At 35.0% G+C, this 19,063-nt stretch overlaps 3 protein-coding genes across 4 annotated transcripts in view; 1 reads left to right on the plus strand and 2 right to left on the minus strand.

Annotated features, from left to right (window-relative positions):
• Positions 1-857, plus strand: part of Vps16A (vacuolar protein sorting 16) — a 59,021-nt gene extending 58,164 nt beyond the window's left edge. The window contains exons 15-16 of one of the 2 annotated variants that reach the window (XR_010948964.1): positions 622-704; positions 765-857. The gene's annotated coding sequence lies outside the window, so the exon portion shown is untranslated. Of the gene's footprint in view, positions 1-621 lie in introns of both variants that reach the window. The other variant, XM_067761137.1, reaches the window with a different exon arrangement.
• The window catches only part of LOC137237476 (signal transducer and activator of transcription B-like), a 103,074-nt gene that overhangs the window by 22,054 nt on the left and 61,957 nt on the right, over positions 1-19,063 (minus strand). The window lies entirely within an intron of this gene.
• The window catches only part of LOC137237477 (putative mediator of RNA polymerase II transcription subunit 29), a 79,935-nt gene continuing 61,476 nt past the window's right edge, over positions 605-19,063 (minus strand). Inside the window, exon 6 of the mRNA XM_067761140.1 lies at positions 605-11,055. Within this exon, the coding sequence (XP_067617241.1) occupies positions 9,528-11,055 (1,528 nt within the window). The 3' untranslated portion in view covers positions 605-9,527. The remainder of the gene's footprint in view (positions 11,056-19,063) is intronic.

Consider the following 19,063-nt stretch of genomic DNA (forward strand, 5'->3'; position numbering starts at 1 on the left):
TGCATTTGCATGTTAAATCTCTATCCGTATTTGGTTCACGTTTCATTGGCCTACACGAGGTTTGTGTTAAATGAAACATACCGGCGACATCTGCCTATCACAACACATGTGTACAAAAGTATCACGACCTCTGCTTCTCAAGTCTTCCAATGATCGGCACTAGAACGTTCACTGGATGATGGCCATAGAAACGTATTAGTCTTCCATGCAAATTAGAAACGTGTTAGTCATTCGCCCTCTTTTTGAAATTTCATGATGTACTATATCCACTCTTATGTTGTTTTATGTTTTCAACATTTCATACACATACAAAGCAAGCATACAATTAGTTTTTTAAGTGTGTATAGTATAGCATTTTTTTTATATTTAATTTTATTTATTTTAAGTTATTTAAATATATATTTTTTTTTTATTTAAATAGGAGATCAGAAATAATCGAAGCTATACATACAATATAGTGTTGTTTCAGGAAATGCAGTATAAAAAATATATACACAAAAAAAAAAAGAGTACAAAATTATAATAATTAGCTAAATAAATTACTTATACAAAGTAGTATTGCACGAATCAACTAAAATGTACAATTTTTTATATTTTTTTAAAATTCTAAATTAATTGCAGCAGTCTAAATTTGCAAGGATACTTGATTGTTGTCACTAACGCTAAATGTATTACACAAAAATATACAAAATACATAGTACAGCGTGAGTTGAGAAAGGAGTATACTTATATAAAACTAATTTCAAAGGATTCTTTCGTTTCAGATTTGTATATACATATGTATGAATGAAGATAAGGCTAGATCAACACTTTTTCAGCAAAAAAAAAAAGGTACCTTTCTATACTGCAGAGAATTTTAGGGTAAAGTATTGAAAAACCTTACGTAGTGGAAATTAGTTTCGACTCTATGCTTTTCAAAAAGGAAATTTTTGTGAATTGAAATTTTATAATAGATAGATAGATGTACTAAAATAAGGATTGTTATTGTGATTGCAAAATCACTCAGCAAAAAATTCAAGCAGTCCTGCCGAAGTAACTGTCATCGATTCTTGTGAAACTGGGTCGCTCAGTTACATCAGACACGACTGTTATGAGGTTGAGTACAAATCTAAATTTGTATGTATATTTTAGATTAAGAAAGGGCTTAGTATCGGACTATAATGAAGCCCACACAATTCCTTGACCAACTACGACCAGACATTAAAACATGTTCAGTATACATTTATGTTATAGTCATTTCCCAATTAAAAACGCATTGGTTTAAACTCAAATACTGAAAAGTTGTTTATTATGAAATTCATGCCATCGATGAGGAAGGCGTTCGGGTGATGTTGAGTTTGATATTTGAACAGTTTTAGTAAATAGTAACCAAAATAATAGTATTTCTTTCAAAATGTGCATAAGAAGGGGATAAGTATAAAAGGCAACATCTCACTCATTTGGGAAATGACTGTGCTTGGAGAGTGGGCGTGATCCTTTGTGAAGTATCAAAAGCAGAAGAAGTAAGGAAATCCTGTGTTCTGGCATTAAATATGTCAATTCCCGCTGCTACCGCGGATATACATGCGAATGGAAAGGACATGATGCATATAATTGAAAAACTAACAAATACCTGGAAGGAGCAATGGAAAATGTCATTACCCTCGCAAGAGCGATAGTTGGCTTAAATTATACTCAGTACAACAAAAAGAAAAAATACTAGCTCAAGACATAAGCAATATGTTATTTAAAGCTTATAAATAAATCTTATAGACTTAGGATTCCGTTTACCAATCGACAGGCCCCTTTATCAGGAGCGGTTCAATGTCATATGTCCTTACAGGCATTGATGACAACATAATCGGGAATTTGGAAAAAATAGTTAAATCCAGACCTGTTAAATAATGATTACTAATGGTAATGATTAGCCGTTTCATTGATTATTTTCTTTAAACGCCATTTAATGATTACTTGCCCTTATTTTATATTTTTAATGATTACTTTTCAATTGATTAAAAAATAATAAAAAAAATCATGATTTTTTCCGATTATTGAAAAAAAACAGTAATAATCAAAAATAATCAAAATCAGAAATAATCAAAAGTAATGCAACAAACGAAAATTTTTCTTTCAGTAAAGCTGAAAAATAATCAAAAAAAAAAATTAAAAAAAATCTGAAAAAATAAAAAAAATAAAAAATAATCGAAAAAATCAAAAATATTCAAAAGTAATCATTTTAATTATTTTTGATTTTTTTCTAATGGTAATCAATTAGTAATTGCTTTTTTCGGAAAACAATTGAAATAATCATTGGCCATTAAAATAGGCATCTAATTAATTGATTACTAATGCTTATTCAAATTTACAGGTCTGGTTAAATCATATCAAAAAGGTATCGATACAAAAAATTAGCATTCAACAAAACGTTTGACGTCATTGCCGCGGGTAAAAATATACAAATTAATATGAGAAACATCGCACGTAGCATTTGACTGACTCTGAAAGTTGCTGTATTCGACCAAGGACCTGAAAACGCATCAGCTTTTAATAAATTGTGTAATCCACTGTATAGGTACACAATTTGGCAGAGTGGAAGCTTATTTCCAACCTTTTGTTTTTTCTACTCTAAAGTGTTCCAACAAAACGTGCCGCACGCTTCTTCTTCGCCCTTTTTACGGTTTTCTCTGGTAGGTATACTTTCGATTCTGCCAAAAAAGAATTTACTTGCCCTAAAATAGAAGTACAGATACGTACATATATGTATATATATATTGTTCGAGTGCATAATTGATGCGCTGTGGAATATTTAGGCAGTTCCTATTCATCCAAAAAATTGTATACGCACGGTAATTTCTAACATAAAAGTGTTCTATGCTTGACAAAAAAAAATACTTAATACATTTACATATTTATATATATTAAGTTATTTACTAATTTATGTATGTATGTGCAATATTAATCGGTAAATGCTTAGGTTATTTCGAATTCATTAGCTCTTGCGCATGTTTTTTGTTTTTTGTTTTGTGTTTTTTTTTTATAATTAGGAACGTAAAGTATGTAGTTGTATTAAAGGTACTCCATAAATTGTTATAACCCAACAAACACTGAAAACAAAAATCTCAAATGTTTGAGAAAAACATTGATTCTCAGTTTGATATTCAACATTATTTATCATTTGAAACAAAATATTTTCTCGACTTTTTCTCAAACGTCGATCTTCAACTTGAGAATAATTTGAGACAAACTTGACAATTTTTTTCTGTCCAATGTTTGAGAAAACATTAATTCTCAGTTTGATATTCAGCATTATTAATCATTTAAAGTTAAATATTCTCTCAACCATCCATTCTCAAAATCATCGATATCATGGAATATTTTCGTTAATAATAATGTTAATACTTTTTGCGCCAATTTTAAAGTACATAATAAGTGTTCATGAAACCCAAAAATAAAATAAAACATAGTACAACATTGCTTATTTTACATCAATGCTATCGATAGTGTCGTCGATAGTGCCGTTGATAATTCGTCGACCTCTAATTTGCATACTTTAGCTGGGAATGTAAACAAGCGATTTCATTGAGTGAAGTTGGACATAAAGTGAAGAAATAAGGAAGTATTTATACATTTTAATAATATTAAGTGATATTGTACTACATTATGCGTAAATCTAAACGAGTTAAAAGTGAAGTGAGGCAAATAATAAATTTGCTTACCGAAAGTGGCACAACAGTGAACTCCATTTCGTTACGCTTTATTCTCGTTTGAGAAAAAGTTGAGAATTCAAAAATTCTCAATTTGAAAATGAAGAAAAATCCATAGTAAAAATGTGTCTTTTAGCTTGAGAATGCTATCAACGGTTATTTGAAATGCAATTGAGAATTAACGTTTGAAGTATGAGAAATGGACTGATTCTCAAATGTATCTCAAACCGAGAATTGACAAAAATGTTTTTTGAGAAATATTTCGCTAGTTTTATTGTAAATTATTCAGACAAATAAAACTTTCAAAAGAAAATACAAACGGAGTATTTCTTAATACATATTTGTAGTATAAAAATAAAACTTTTTTGTGGTATACAGATTTCGTGTTGATTCATTTTACGTTCGTAAATCAAAGTAACTGCCAACTTTATCATACTCAATATTAGGCTGAAGACAAAGAGGAAGTTAGAAGCATTGCAATAATATAAAGATAGAAAGCTGTATAATATTTCTTATAAAAAATTGTCATAGTACTGAACGATTCAAGCTTTTAAAATAACTCTGCCGTCAACCTAACCTGAAACTCAACGCAATGACAACAGCTATGCGGATACAAATTATAAAAATATAGACACGGCAGGCATGCCTGTCGTAAGAGGTGATTCAAAGTGTTGTGCATGCAAACCTTTCTAGGGGTTGACAGCGCAATTTATAGCATATCCAATCCAATTCTCAATCTCAGCTACCCGTAGCGAATACTGTTTCCTTAGCAGGCGAAGCTCTGGCGACCCTAAATTCCTCATGGAACAAGGGGGTGGAGAATATTCAATGTGGCCATATTAGCTCGTTTCCGAGGTGGTCGGGCTTGTACCTTAATGGTGCTTGTTGCCGGAACGATTCGGATCTATATCCGGCAAAGGACCATCAGCATCACTCGCACCCCCCAAAAAACCTTTCGCGAGTGCCCTCATCGCTACAATAACCACAACATTAGCCTGCTATTAAATTAAATCATAAAATCTCAAAAAAATCAAAAATTTGCATTACATCTCTTTACAATAAAACGTTCGATATGTATGTTTTGAAAGGCTTTGTGGAATTAAATACAAACATCTATGAATTAAAAGCAGCAGTATGAAATGCCAACAAATTTCTTGGATTGCCATTATAAGATTTTTTTTTGTTGTTAAATTATAATGCACGCCAGTGTCAAGGATTTGAAAGATATTTCTTGTCCATTGTCTTTAAATTTTTCGGATCCTGCGTACCAGGCTGAAGTAATTAATTTTGTATGAACCACAAGTAATGGGGTCAAAGTTTGGGCGAAACCATTACATTACACTATAAGACTAATACTATGTACAACCACACACCAAATTGGCAATTTATTACGCAATTTATCATATAATAAATTGTAATAATAAATTGCAAATTTAAAAAAATTGCGTAATAAATTGTTTCAAACTGCAAATGCAACCTTGTAAAGTGCGTTTATTGAGTAGATTTAATCGTCAGTTACGCATGGCTCAACTATATGGTTGGCTCATCTCATCAGCTGATTTGATATTTTCATTTCACTGGAGTAGGTTTTGTCAAAATAAGATGGCAAACTCAAAATTAAACCAAAACATTGAACACATTTTCTTACAACAAACAAAAATTTTAAAGTTTTATGTTCTCATTTCATTCTATTCGCCTAATACTAACACGTATATTTTGACAGTTTGAACAAAGGTATGTTGTTGCTGTGGAGATGAGCCAACCAGCTATCAAATAACTATTGTGTAAGCTAAATTGAGTTGTATGAACACCACTCAATTTAAATCAAAATTCCCTCAATTTATTTTTCTGTTTGAACATAGTATAAAACACTTTTTTGTTTGGGTATTGGATCAAACCAAGTTTTTTGTAAAGATTCTCCGTTTTTTGAAGTTAGCCTCTACAACTTAGATGTTGGCATTCGAAATTTGGAGAAGGGCACATCCTAATACAATTTTTAATTTGTTGAGCTTAAAAAATTAAAAAAGTAAAAATTTAGACGTATTTGCTTTCTTTTCTAATTTCAAAATGCTTGCGGATTTGGTAAGGCGACACATGTATGTACGTACCAGAGATCTGCTTTGAGTACTAATAAAATTAGTGCATTTAGTCATGAGCCAAAAAATTGTGTCTAAATGTGTACTTAGTCAAGTACAGACAAATACTATGAGTGATTAGCACATAAAATAGAAAATACATACGAGTGTTCCGTAACACATATGTCTCAGACATAAATGACATTGAGTATAAACTGATGTCATAGTTGCTTTAACTCAGTAGCACGTTGATTTCGTATGTAATACACTGTATACTTCGTTTATGATCCGATTTACTTTGGCGCTGTATTCAGTTTAGTTTCGTGTACATCGTTGTGTTGCTAGCGTCAGACTGATATGACTTTATTCATTTAATTGCACTGTTAGTCTTACTTATTCCAATTAGCGTTTTCGTATAACACAGTTGGCTTTTTTGCTCAATAAGGCAAATGAGTACTGAACTGGTTCGTGGCTTATGAGCGGTTATTCATTTTACGAAGCATGACTATGTAAATGTGTGTTAGTGGATATAAGTGCTTGATATTCTTTGTTTGCATACGCCCTAATACTCATTTTTTGGTTAGTCCACTAATAACCTTAAAAGATGAATAATTGCAGCTCACTGGTACGTACTGATATGCATTTTGATGCGCTTAATGCGAACCCCAGTGTCTGTTAAAATTCTGAATTTACAAGTACAATGTACATGAATTTGGAAAAATATGTCAGTACCTCTTAATATATAAAAAACACGTGTCACAACATTTTCGGCCGCGATGGACTCCTAAACTACTGAACCGATTTTGAATTTGTTTTGCACCCCGTGTGTAGTTTGATCTAACTTGAAACATAGGATAGGTTATATCTCAGTTTATAGTCGCAATATTATTTTATTGGAATTTTTTTTTATTTGTTTATACGTAATAATAAAATTACGTATACGCAGTGGTGCACCTCTTTTCAGTTGGTATGGATATGTTTGTGCACGTGCTTATTTAACTTTACATATATATTTATATATATAGCACATTACCAGGGCCGACGAGAGGGGGCCGGGGTTTCTGAGGGGCCCGCGATTTGAAGTACTAAGACATTTTTCTTCATTCAGGAGTCTTTAGTTGTTCCATGTGCAATTTTTAAGCCGAATTTCAAAAGCAACGAATATCTGCATTTGGGGGAGTGAATAAAAGGATTAGGAAACAGTGAAGAGGGCGGGAGGGCAGAGTTAGAGGGAAAAAGCTCATTAAAATGTATGCAGATAGGCCAAATTTAGGGCAGAACAACGTCTGTCGGGTCTTCTAGTACTATGTAAAACTTTCTACACCTTCTTTGGCTTCTAGAATCAGAGAATAGCCATAATCCTCTCTCCACTCAGAGCCATTAAAATACTACTTGTATTTGGTATGGTGGTATAAGTACGTGTACGAGTAACCGTAAGTAACCGACGCCTGTCTGACATAGCATCTCATCTTGGCTGCCAGTTCAAAGCTGCTCTATTTCAAAATTTCTTACATAAGGAATGCTCAATATCCAGAGCTTTTTTGTTTTGTCTGAACCACGACGGGTTAGGGCAATTCTGATGGCGTGTTCGGACTCAGGGCATTATAAAGTGCATTGGAATAAATTTCTCGCATTATCAAATTAGCCAACCTTTTTGCGTAGATGTGTAATTTAACCCTTTTAAAGAGCTGCGAATACGATTCGGACCTCAGAGTTGTCCCAGGGGCCGTGGTTCAAACCTCACATCAAAACCCGGAAAAAATCATTGGTGATCATTGGATGACAAGATCCGTCAACATTTTTTTGTGTAACTAATTAATTAGCGCTTTAAAATTTTCCGCCTTTATGCCTTGTGGCTCCTTATATCTGTTACCTAAGCGTAACAATATAAAAACAAACATTTCAAATAAGAAGAGAAGGCAGACCAAGTCTACATTTTTGTTTTTAATTTTTTTTAAACACAATAAATAAATAAAATATTTTAGGAGGGGCCCAATTATCGAACTTCGCTGCTAACTTTCAAGAACAGGTAACATATTTTTTTGCTTATGGCTCAATCTATACGGAAAAAATTGGTAATTTCTAATACCCAACCGAGCGTTGTACATTATTATGTATCACTGTACTGAATTAGAGTGGCTTCAAGCAGAATGTATTAATATTGTGACGAATATTAGCAACACAAAGGCATACTATCATCTCTAAGCCGATACTAAGCAGTCACTTGTATGTACATAAACAAATCAATCATTATGTCTACACATATGTACACACAAGCAGCGGAGAGATACGCACAAACACATGCATATATCTGAGATACTCACAAAAGTATGCAATCATCATTACTCACATATACACGCGCATATGGCTATGCGAGAGACTATAAACTACAGATACACACGCGACGCGTATAGCTGGTAACCAAGTAGAAAATTCTAGCAGAAGAAACGCCTAGAAATATGCGAACGAGACTTAAGAGAGTATAAAAGGAGCGAAAGCTGAGTAGGCAGTAATCAGTTTGTTTTAAACACGCTATCAGTTGCGAAGTGAAGTTTAATTGTGAAGTACTTTCAAAGCAGTCTAATAAAGACCATTTTGTAATACAGAATATTGGAGTGTTTTATTCAACAGTTTAGCGATACGAACGTTAGCAGAAGGTGTAAAATAAGCGGAATTTCACTAAATTCGTTACAATATTTAGCCGAGAAAATATTATACATAACAACAGCAAATCTAAGGTGAAATATAGGAGCACAATAATACTTTCGGTGGGGGGCGGGATGACCTAGAAGGTCCAATGTAGTCATATATAATCGTTCTCGAGATTGTCGGTGCGTATTATCACAACGAACCGGATCTATATCCGGCAAAGGACCATCAACATTGATAAAACTCCCCAAAGCCGCCGATGAGTGTTTTTATAGCGACAACAACATTCATGTTTGGTACAGGAAACGAGTTGAATATATCGTCGATGCATTTACGAAACTGTCTCTCTGGTTACATTTCAGTTTTACAGGAGAGTAGAAACATTTATCCTACACCACTTTTTCTTTAGGACTTCTTTCCATAATAAATGAAAGTGAAAGTTTCCAAATGTTAGAACATTTAGCAAGTACATACATACTTAAAAATTATCGTGTTTCTTGCCGGAAGCTACTTAATATACCTGAAAGAGCTTAAGTGTAACTTTAATGATCAAATTTAACTTAACCGTTATTTTACATAATGGATTATATGGATGGAGCTAGATATACTGAGCCCAGAGCCAGACATCTCAGTGGTTTTGCAATTTGTCGTTAAGTGGTTTCGCAAAAGCATCTACGTATGTATTTACACGAAAAGCTGCTGAATTGGTGCGATATTACCCCTTAAAGCTCTTTTATAAATATTGCTTCAAATATCCTATCCGCGATATATAAAATTCGGTTTCACACGAATTTGCGCCTTCTTACTTGTTTTCTGAAAAGGAAATGCTTACAACTTTAATTTTTTGTTCATCTAATCACTTTTGGTGGGTGAGGACACCTTATGTTCAAAATAATGTATTTCCTACATTACCACAAAATAAATATGCAGATATGATACGTGCCTACTGCTTTTGGTTAATATACCAACAAAGCATAAATTTTGTTTCCCCATTATGTATCCTATTTGTTATACAATAGTTCCTGATGTTTTTTTTTTTTTTTCAAAAAAAGAATTGAAAAAATGCATAAACGCTCATCTATTTGAATTCTCTTCGCATTAATAATGTCTTTAGTATAGGCTACGTTTCGTCGTTGACAACGCCTACAACTGCGTCAGCAGCAGCAGCACCAGCTCCCGCAGCAGCATTAGCTCCAGCTCCAACAGTAACAGCACTTGATATGCCACTTAAAGCAACAACACTGCTACCACCAACTGGCGCAATGTGAGAACTTGTAACACAACCACCACTAACACTAACCATATTTACATTGTTGTTGTTGCCGTTATTAAGATTATTGTTGTCGTTGGCATTCGATGCTGTTGTAGATGTTGATGTTGATGTGGATACACTACTCAAATGTATACTTCCAATAATTTGTGTAGCTTTTTTATGCTGTTGGTGGTGGTGTTGTAACAGTGTTATACCCTTTTGCTGCTGCTGCTGTGATATTTGTTGTTGTTGTATTAGTGCTGAGCCACTAGGACTAATGGGTGTCAATGGAAGATTAAGTGTTGTTGGCTGTGTTTGCTGCTGATGTGTAAATGTCATCGTCTGCGTGGGCTTATTAGTTGGCGATGTGGCTGGTGTTAAAATACCTAAGTTCACTAAATTTGGAAAACCAATTTTAGTTGGTGTACTTTGTTGTTGCTGCTGTTGTTTCGCCTGTACTTTTTCGATAATTGCTTGCAGTTTTTGCTGCTGTTGTTGCTGTTGCTTTTGTTGTTGTTGTTGTTGTTGTTGTTGTTGCTGCTGCTGCTGCTGTGCAGAAATTAAATCAACGGTACCAACAGCATTAGCTGCGGCCGCAGCTGCTGCAGCCTGTGCAGCGGCATTTGTAGCCAATTTGAGTATTTTACTCGCCGTAGCATTAGCGGCTAACAAATTTGTAGCTGCAGTCGCAGTTTTATTTGCTGCTTGCTGCGTTGCTACCAGAAGGCCAGTGCCATTTATGTTAGTAGTAGTACCACCACTATTGCTGATGCTGCTGATGCGCATTACATTGTTATTGTTACCTGATGTAGCTGCTGCTGCTGCTGCTGCTGCAGAAGTTCCAACGCTGTGTAGTTGCGGTTGTTGTGTGCTAAACTGATGTTGTTGTTGCTGTGAGTGATGTGGCTGAAGATGATGATGTAGACTGACACCAACACCATTTGTTGTAGCAGCAGTCACATTTGGGCTGGTGCTATTACCGCTTACAAGTGTACTACCGTTCGCTAGCTGTTGTAGTACATTGCCGTTTGTGGGGGCGGTGGTGGACGTCGTTGCTGCACTTCCGCCACTGTTGTTAGAAATAATCATATTGTTGTTGCTCCCGGCATTATGTGTGTTACCGCTGGCACTGCCATGACAACTACTGGCGCTACTTGACATATTACTAATGCTGGATGGACTAAGTGATCCCAACGATTGAGATGGTGAGCTACTGCGTTGCATTACAATTCCAGTGCCTACGTTGATGCCTGCCGTACTGTTGTTACTAGACACATGTTGAGTACTGCTCAATACGCTCTCTGGCGAGGAGTTATGCGTGACTAACGCATGGTTTTTCAAGCCTTGGGCAGTTTTATAACTCTTTCCACAGTGACATTTATAGCCTTTCCGAACTCTGCAAAAACAAAAAAAAAATTTTAGAAAGTTTATCTTGGAGTATGTTTTTCTTTAATTGTTAATACATATCGTTACATGAATCACAAACGCCCCACCCAACACTGTGGTTTTCAAATATTTCGGTGATATATATTAGAAACTTCTACGCTTAAATTCTGAAAGTTTTAGTACCAACGGAGTTATGCCACTTTTAGAAGCCATAACTACATGCAGTGATTTTGAAAAACGAGATGCGTTTTCTTCCCCTTTCAAATTGTAAGCTTGTTGGTAAGGGTCTTTATGAAGGGGATAGATTAAAACAAGTAAAGGTGCCTAAGTTCGGATGTAACCGAACATTATATACACAGCGTGAGCTTCAATTGCACATTTCATTTCAGATAAATTATATACTTTTCTACATTTCTACATTTCCCATTTCCTCTTACAGTAAAACTTGATAAGTGAAATATCATTGATTCAAAACTATTTTTTGCTAAGTTATAGCTTATTATTTTCGTCTACGACCTTTTTAAAAATCGTTTATATAAAAGTGGGCGTGGTCTTTAACCGATCTCGTCCATTTTTTCTAGAAATATTTTTTGCTATAGGGAAAATTTGTGTACCCAATTTTATTACGATCCGTTAATTTTTCTTCGAGTTATGGCTCCCGAAACATAGAAAATTGCTTAGCCACGGCCATTTTTTAAAACTTGAAGTTTTTCCTATCTATTGTTACAAAATTCACTTGGGAAATGAAATACCATTGATATAAAGCGCTTTTTTGCAAAGATATAGCTTATTTTATTCGTCCACGACCCTTTTAAAAATTATTTATATAAAAGTAGGCGTGGCCCTTGACCGATTTCGTTAATTTTTCTTCAAAGCATTCCTTATAGTAAAGGCAACCTCTCTGCCGAATTTGGTTACGATAGGTTTAACGATTTTTGATTTATGATTAACAATATTTGTAAAATGGATTTTAACACAAGTGGGCGCTGCCACGCCCATTTTAAAAAAAATTTTCAAAATTTTATCAAGAGTCGCAATATCAGTCCACAAGTCAAATTTCGACATTCTAGGTGTATCATTTACTAAATAATCAGGTTTTTTGTGTTTTCCAAAATGATATATATATAAAAAGTGGGCGTGGTTATCATCCGATTTCGCTCATTTTCAACACCAATCTATTCTGGGTCCAGATAAGCTCGTGTACCAAATTTGGTGAAGATATCTCCATATTTACTCAAGTTATCGTGTTAACGGACAGACGGACGGACGACACTGTTGATTTTGATATATGGAAGTCTATATCTATCTCGATTCCTTTATACCTGTACAACCAACCGTTATCCAATCAAAGTTAATATACACTGTGTGCAAAGCACGCTGAGTATAAAAAGAGCCACCAATTCGCTACGATTAGAAATCTATGCCGCGATTATTGGTAATAGAAAAAATAACCTCATAAAATGCAATCCTTGAAATAAATAAATACCCCATGAAATTGTGCAAAAGGCAACAACATTTTTATTTTGCAGCACGCCTTTTGTTGAATCTATCCTCTAGGATTATAGAGCAAAATCAGGGGAACGTTTTCCCGACTCGATTATTTTCTAGCCTCAACGAACTTTAAAGTAAGGATATTGATAAGCTTATTCGAAACTCTAAGTCGTTTTCCATACAGGATTCATTTAATTTACATGAAAAATATTGCAATCCAGTCGACGTCTATTGATAATCGAGCCGTCTATTGATAATCATATCAGAGCCTAAATTCAGTAAGTGTGAGTTTTGACCCCAGCCTCAGGGGTTCTGCTAGCACCTACGGGAATAATTTTTCTTTTGCATTTGCTTCCCTCTGTCTTCGAGTTAAAATATTTCTTGTGCCAAGATACTTAGTTTTCAATTACCTTGCGTGGCTTAACACCACAATAGTCCTGGAATTCCTTGAACTCATTGGGTGAGAAAGATTTAAATATCAACGTGCCAAACGAGAAGTAATGCATATAATTTCTTTGTATAAGTTTTGAAAGTGTTAGGCTTCGGGCAAAGTGCTCGCTTTAAACTATGCTAGGCGAGAACCAATTTTCATTTTGATATATTTTACATAGTGTTGTATAACCGATCGAAATATCTAGCCGTTATTAATATTATTATAAAACAAGTTTTTTTTTTTTGATTAGGCGGTTATTTCATCAACAATTAACGACAATGTGTTTGCCAACACTTTTCTTTTTAATGCCTGGTATAGGTGAAATGTTATTGTTCTGGTACATTTTATTGACTGAGCAATTTTTTATGGTGAGAGTTCCTTTGAAGTAAATTCAAAATTATATGGGGGCTAAAGTGTGGCGAACTTTTGGGCAATATTGTGAATTTTTACCTGAGTGAAAAAGAAAGAAAAGTACCAATCGTGGCTACTGCCTAAAATGGACCAAAATTGAAGAAAATGACCAGCGGACCAAATGGGGTTGGAAGGGAGCATTTTTGGTCCAAATGGACCAAAGTGGCAAGCGTGAAAACGAACAAAACTACCTTTCAAATTTCTCCAGACACTGGTGAGTTTTTCAGTGATGACAGCGTTACCACTTGGGCCAGAATCGCGGATAAAAGAACTGGTAACGATATTCGGTTACATAATGTTCTGGGTACTATTTTACCGGTAACGCTCAGAATCGGGGCGTTAGATTCATAATGTATTATCATTTTAACGAAAAGCTTTACAAATTCATATTTATCATTTGAGTGAAATTGGTTTTCGATACGCGATCGTATAACACGATACGGGCTCAGACTTTCATTTATCAAAGCACTCAGGATAAAAAATTAATTAAATAAGCTATGTCCGTCCGCACGTAGGTCTGTTTGTAAACTCGTTAACTTGAGATAATATTGAGATATATTTTTATACTCAGAGTGCTTTGCACACAGAGTATATTAACTTTGATTGGATAACGGTTGGTTGTACAGATATAAAGGAATCGAGATAGATATAGACTTCCATATATCAAAATCAACAGTGTCGAAAAAAAATTTGATTGAGCCATGTCCGTCCGTCTGTCCGTTAACACGATAACTTGAGTAAATATGGAGATATCTTCACCAAATTTGGTACACGAGCTTATCTGGACCCAGAATAGATTGGTGTTGAAAATGAGCGAAATCGGATGATAACCACGCCCACTTTTTATATATATAACACTTTGGAAAACACAAAAAACCTGATTATTTAGTAAATAATATACCTAGAATGTTGAAATTTGACGTGTGGACTGATATTGAGAACTGATAAAAATTAAAAAAAAAATTTTAAATGGGCGTGGCACCGTCCACTTGTGATAAAATCAATTTTACAAATATTAAAATAAATAAATAAATGTAAGGCGCGATAACCTCCGAAGAGATCTAAGGCCGAGCTTCTCTTCCAATTTGCGTCGTGCTGCTCTTGATTTTCCTACAAATTGGCCGGACGGGACCTACATGTTTTATGCATACTCCGAGCGGCATCTGCAAGGCAGATGAGTTTTCACTGAGAGCTTTTCATGGCAGAAGTACACTCGGAGCGCTTGCCAAACACTTCCGAGGGGCGACCCCGCTTAGAAAAATTTTCTTCTAATTCAAAAACCTTATTTCTAAAATTTTGATGTTGCTTTGCCCGGGATGTGAACCCAGGGCGTACGGTGTGCTAGGCGGAGCACGCTACCATCACACCACGGTGGCCGCCATCATAAATCAAAAACTGTTCCTATTGTAACAAAATTCGGCAGAGAGGTTGCCTTTACTATAAGGAATGATTTGAAGAAAAATTAACGAAATCGGTTAAGGGTCACGCCTACTTTTATATAAAAGATTTTCAAAAGGGTCGTAGACGAAAATAATAAGCTCTAACTTAGCGAAAAAGAGCTTTATATCAATGGTATTTCATTTCCAAAGTGGATTTATAACAATAAATAGGAAAAACTTCAAATTAAAAAAATGGGCGTGGCACCGCCCCTTTTATGACTAAGTAATTTTCTATGAAAAAAAAAAAAACGAACCGGTAAAGATGGATTTGATTGTGAATGAGGACAAAACGAAGTACCTGCTGTCATCGAGCAAAGAGTCAGCGCATACGCGCCTTGGCAACCACGCTACTGTTGGCAGCTAAAATTTCGAAATAGTAAAAGACTTCGTTTATTTGGGAACCAGCATCAACACTAGCACCAAAATCAGCACTGAAATCCAAGAATTAATCTTGCCAATAAATGCCACTTTGGACTAGGTAGGCAATTGAAAAATAAAGTCCTCTCTCAGTGATAATAATAAAAAAATTTCGAAATTTTGATGGCGTAGCACGCCCCATAAATCAATAACCGTTTACGTTGAACTGGCCGGTTCATGAGGACCTCACATAGACTGAATGAGTCCGTAGTGTTAACGGTTACCTTTGTCATAGAGAATGTGCCTGGGTAAAATGGACGAAATCCGTTCAGAATGAGACCGAATTTTATATAAATGACTTCCAAAAAGTTCTTAGACGTATATAATATGCAAGAGCTTAGCGAATACTATTATATAAATACTATTTCACTTGTATAATGCCATTATAACAGAAACAAATTTTAAAATTGGCGTGCACTGCTTTTTATCATTCTTCTAAGTTTGGGAGCCATAATTAGAAGAAGGGTTGTTTGACCTATTGCGACGTATTTTGGTACACTTACTTTTGTTTTAACGGTGAATAGTTATGGTAAAGATAGATAAATTTTCTATGTTTTAGAAGGATTGTAGACAAAAACAAGTAAGGAAGGCTAAGTTCGGGTGTAACCGAACATTACATACTCAGCTGAGATCTTTTGAGACAAAATAAGGGAAAATCACCATGTAGGAAAATGAACCTAGGGTAACCCTGGAATGTGTTTGTATGACATCAAATGGAAGCTATTAAAGAGTATTTTAAAAGGGAGTGGGCCATAGTTCTAGCGGTGGACGCCTTTTCGGGATATCGCCATAAAGGTGGACCAGGTGTGACTCTCTAATGTGTTTGTACGATATGGGTATCAAATGAAAGGTGTTAATGAGTATTTTAAAAGGGAGTAGCCCTAAGTTGTTTATGTGAAGGCGTTTACGAGATATCGACCAAAATGCGGACCAGGGTGACCCAGAAAATCATCTGTCGGGTACCGCTAATTTTTAATATATTGTTACGAATATTAGCAAAACTGAGGAGTGCTGCCATCTCCAGGCCGATGCTAAGCAGTGACGTGAATTCACATCAATAATTCAATCATTATGTATCTACATAAACGAATCAATAATTGCGTCTACACATATGTACACATTCCGACGAGCAACATTTACATACAAGGCAGCGAGAGATGAGATGTCACACACCGATGAATTTACTTATACGCTTATGTGTGTGCAGGAGACTGTAAACTACAAACACATGCATATATCTTATCTGAGTGGTCACAAGAGAGGGCAATAATTTGTGCACGTAGTTGTGGCTGGCGATTTTGTAGCCGAAACAACTAGTAACTTCTGGAAATCGAAGAGCCTAGAAGTATGCAGCGTAAACTATAAAAGCGGTGCAGGCGAGTAAGAAGGAATTCAGTTTGATTTGAGTTGTCAAGCAGTTTGATTAAGACGATATCTAGCGAGCAATAGCAGTGTTATTTTGAAGAGTAGAGTTTCATTGAGCTATCAATCAGTGTGGTTATTAATCAAGCTATTCGTTGCACAATTTGTTATTGTGAAGTACTTTAATAAAGGCCATTTTGCATTATTACAAATTGGAGTTATTTATTCAACAGTTTAGTGATTCGAACTTAGCAGAGGATTGCAAATAAGAGGATTTGCAGTAAATTCGTTTCAATATGTATATGTAATACCACGAACAGTATTCCTGCCAAGATTCCAAGCGCTTTTATTTCGCCCTGCAGGACTTTTTCATTTTCTTCTACTTAATATGGTAGGTGTCACACCCATTTTGCAAAATTTTTTCGAAAGTTATATTTTGCGTCAATAAACCAATCCAATTACCATGTTTCATCCCTTTTTTCGTATTTGGTATAGAATTATGGCATTTTTTTCATTTTTCGTAACTTTCAATATTGAAAAAGTGGGTGTGGTCATAGTCGGATTTCGGCCATTTTTTACACCAATACAAAGTGAGTTCAGATAAGTACGTGAACTGAGTTTCAAGTTTCAAGTTTATTTCATTAATTTTGCACATGTGAGACTGTTGTCTCTTAAAGTACATCAACTTATGGAAATCTAACATCTAAGATGAATATTAATTATCGCCTTAAATTTAAGAAATAAATACATATTTATAACTAAATAAATAAATATATATGTATGTTTGGTTTGATTGGTCTTTTGACCACAAAATAAATTGTCGGTGTAAGTGGAAACAACCAATATAGAAATAAGAGAATGGAAAAAGAAGGTAATGACGGTATTACTGAAGTTGTAAGAACCAGTTAAAATGTATGTTTGTGTTTTATTGGAAAAATTCAAATAAAGCCAATTTAAAGCACTTAGTATTGCGTTCATTTTTAATTTGATTAGGTAAAGAGTTCCATAGTTTGATGGCGCTGATAAGGAATGTTCTGGAAGATGTAAGATATTTATAGCGAGGCACAATAAGATTACAGGTCCTGTCTGATAGGCATAACTTTGCATAGAGGTATTCTGGCTGCCTGTTCTGAATTAATTGATTTAAAAACACGTTTCGGTAATTTAGAAAGCTCACAAGACTGCAGTTAAGTATTTTGGCGGAAAATTCCGATATGTGATCAAATTTACGTTTGGAAAATATATATCTTGCTTAATTGTTCAAAGCAGGTTGTAGCCTATTCTGTGATTCGCAATCCAGATTACCGAAAACAGCTGCTCCAAACGATATCAATGGAACTATGAGAGTTCGCACCAGTTTCAATTTCACATTAATTGGAATGAAATCAGATGTGTACCACAACTTCCTCAATACGAAATAGATTTTGCGTAAAATATAGCTAATATGGTCCTTACACCCCAGGTATGAGTTTAGTTTAAACACAAGGCTAGTAACCACAGACTCATAACTAATGGTAGTGCCTTGCAATGATAAAGATGACAATGATCGTACTAGCTGCCATGAATAGGTAAAGATTACTATTTGTTGCGTTTAAATTAAGTTTGTTATTATTTGCCCATAAAGAGGTACTTTCAAGATCTTCATTCATTCTGAAAACTAGGTCCTCTGACAGGCCAATCGGACGAGACAAATATACCTGTGCGTCGTCAGCATACTACAAATGCATTGATACACTCTTGCAACAATGGGTCATATCGTTTATAAACATTGAGAACAAAATTGGACCAAGTATAGATCCCTGTAGTACCCCCGCATCCAGGCGCTTCATCTCAGAACAGCTATTATCAACCACTACTTTCTGCCACCGATTTCGTAGATAACTTTCTAGCAATTTCACAGCATTATTAGAGAATCCAAAATATTTACCAATCTTCAACATAAGGATAGAATGATCCACCGTATCGAAAGCTTTAGAGAAATCCAAAAGCGTTAGAACGGTTAGATCACCTCTGTCATAAGCTGGACGGATGTCTTCAATAATTTTAAGCAAGACAGTATTACAGCTATGGAAGGCTCTGTATCCAGACTGATTTTCGTTCATAAGCTTATAGGTATTAAGGTAATCCGTAATCTGCGCGACCATCATTTTCTCCCATACTTTTGATAAAACCGGCAGAATGCTTATTGGACGAAAATCAGTTGATAAAATTGCCGACGGTTTCTTAGCAACTGGAATAACTTTAGCTACCTTCCAAGAATCGGGAAAGGTTGAATTTGTGATAGAAAAATTGATTATGTGAGTGAGAGACGAAGCTATGTTGTGGATGATTAGTTTCAAACATCTAAGACTGATACCATCCTCTCCAATGGCATTCGATTTAATTGAAAGCATACTTCTTATTACATCATTCTCTGTTACTGCATTAAAGTGGAAGGCATTTACCGGATTATAAACCAAATTTTC

This window comes from Eurosta solidaginis, chromosome 1 (genome assembly GCF_040869045.1).
Source record: "Eurosta solidaginis isolate ZX-2024a chromosome 1, ASM4086904v1, whole genome shotgun sequence".
NCBI classification, from domain to species: Eukaryota; Metazoa; Arthropoda; class Insecta; order Diptera; family Tephritidae; genus Eurosta; species Eurosta solidaginis.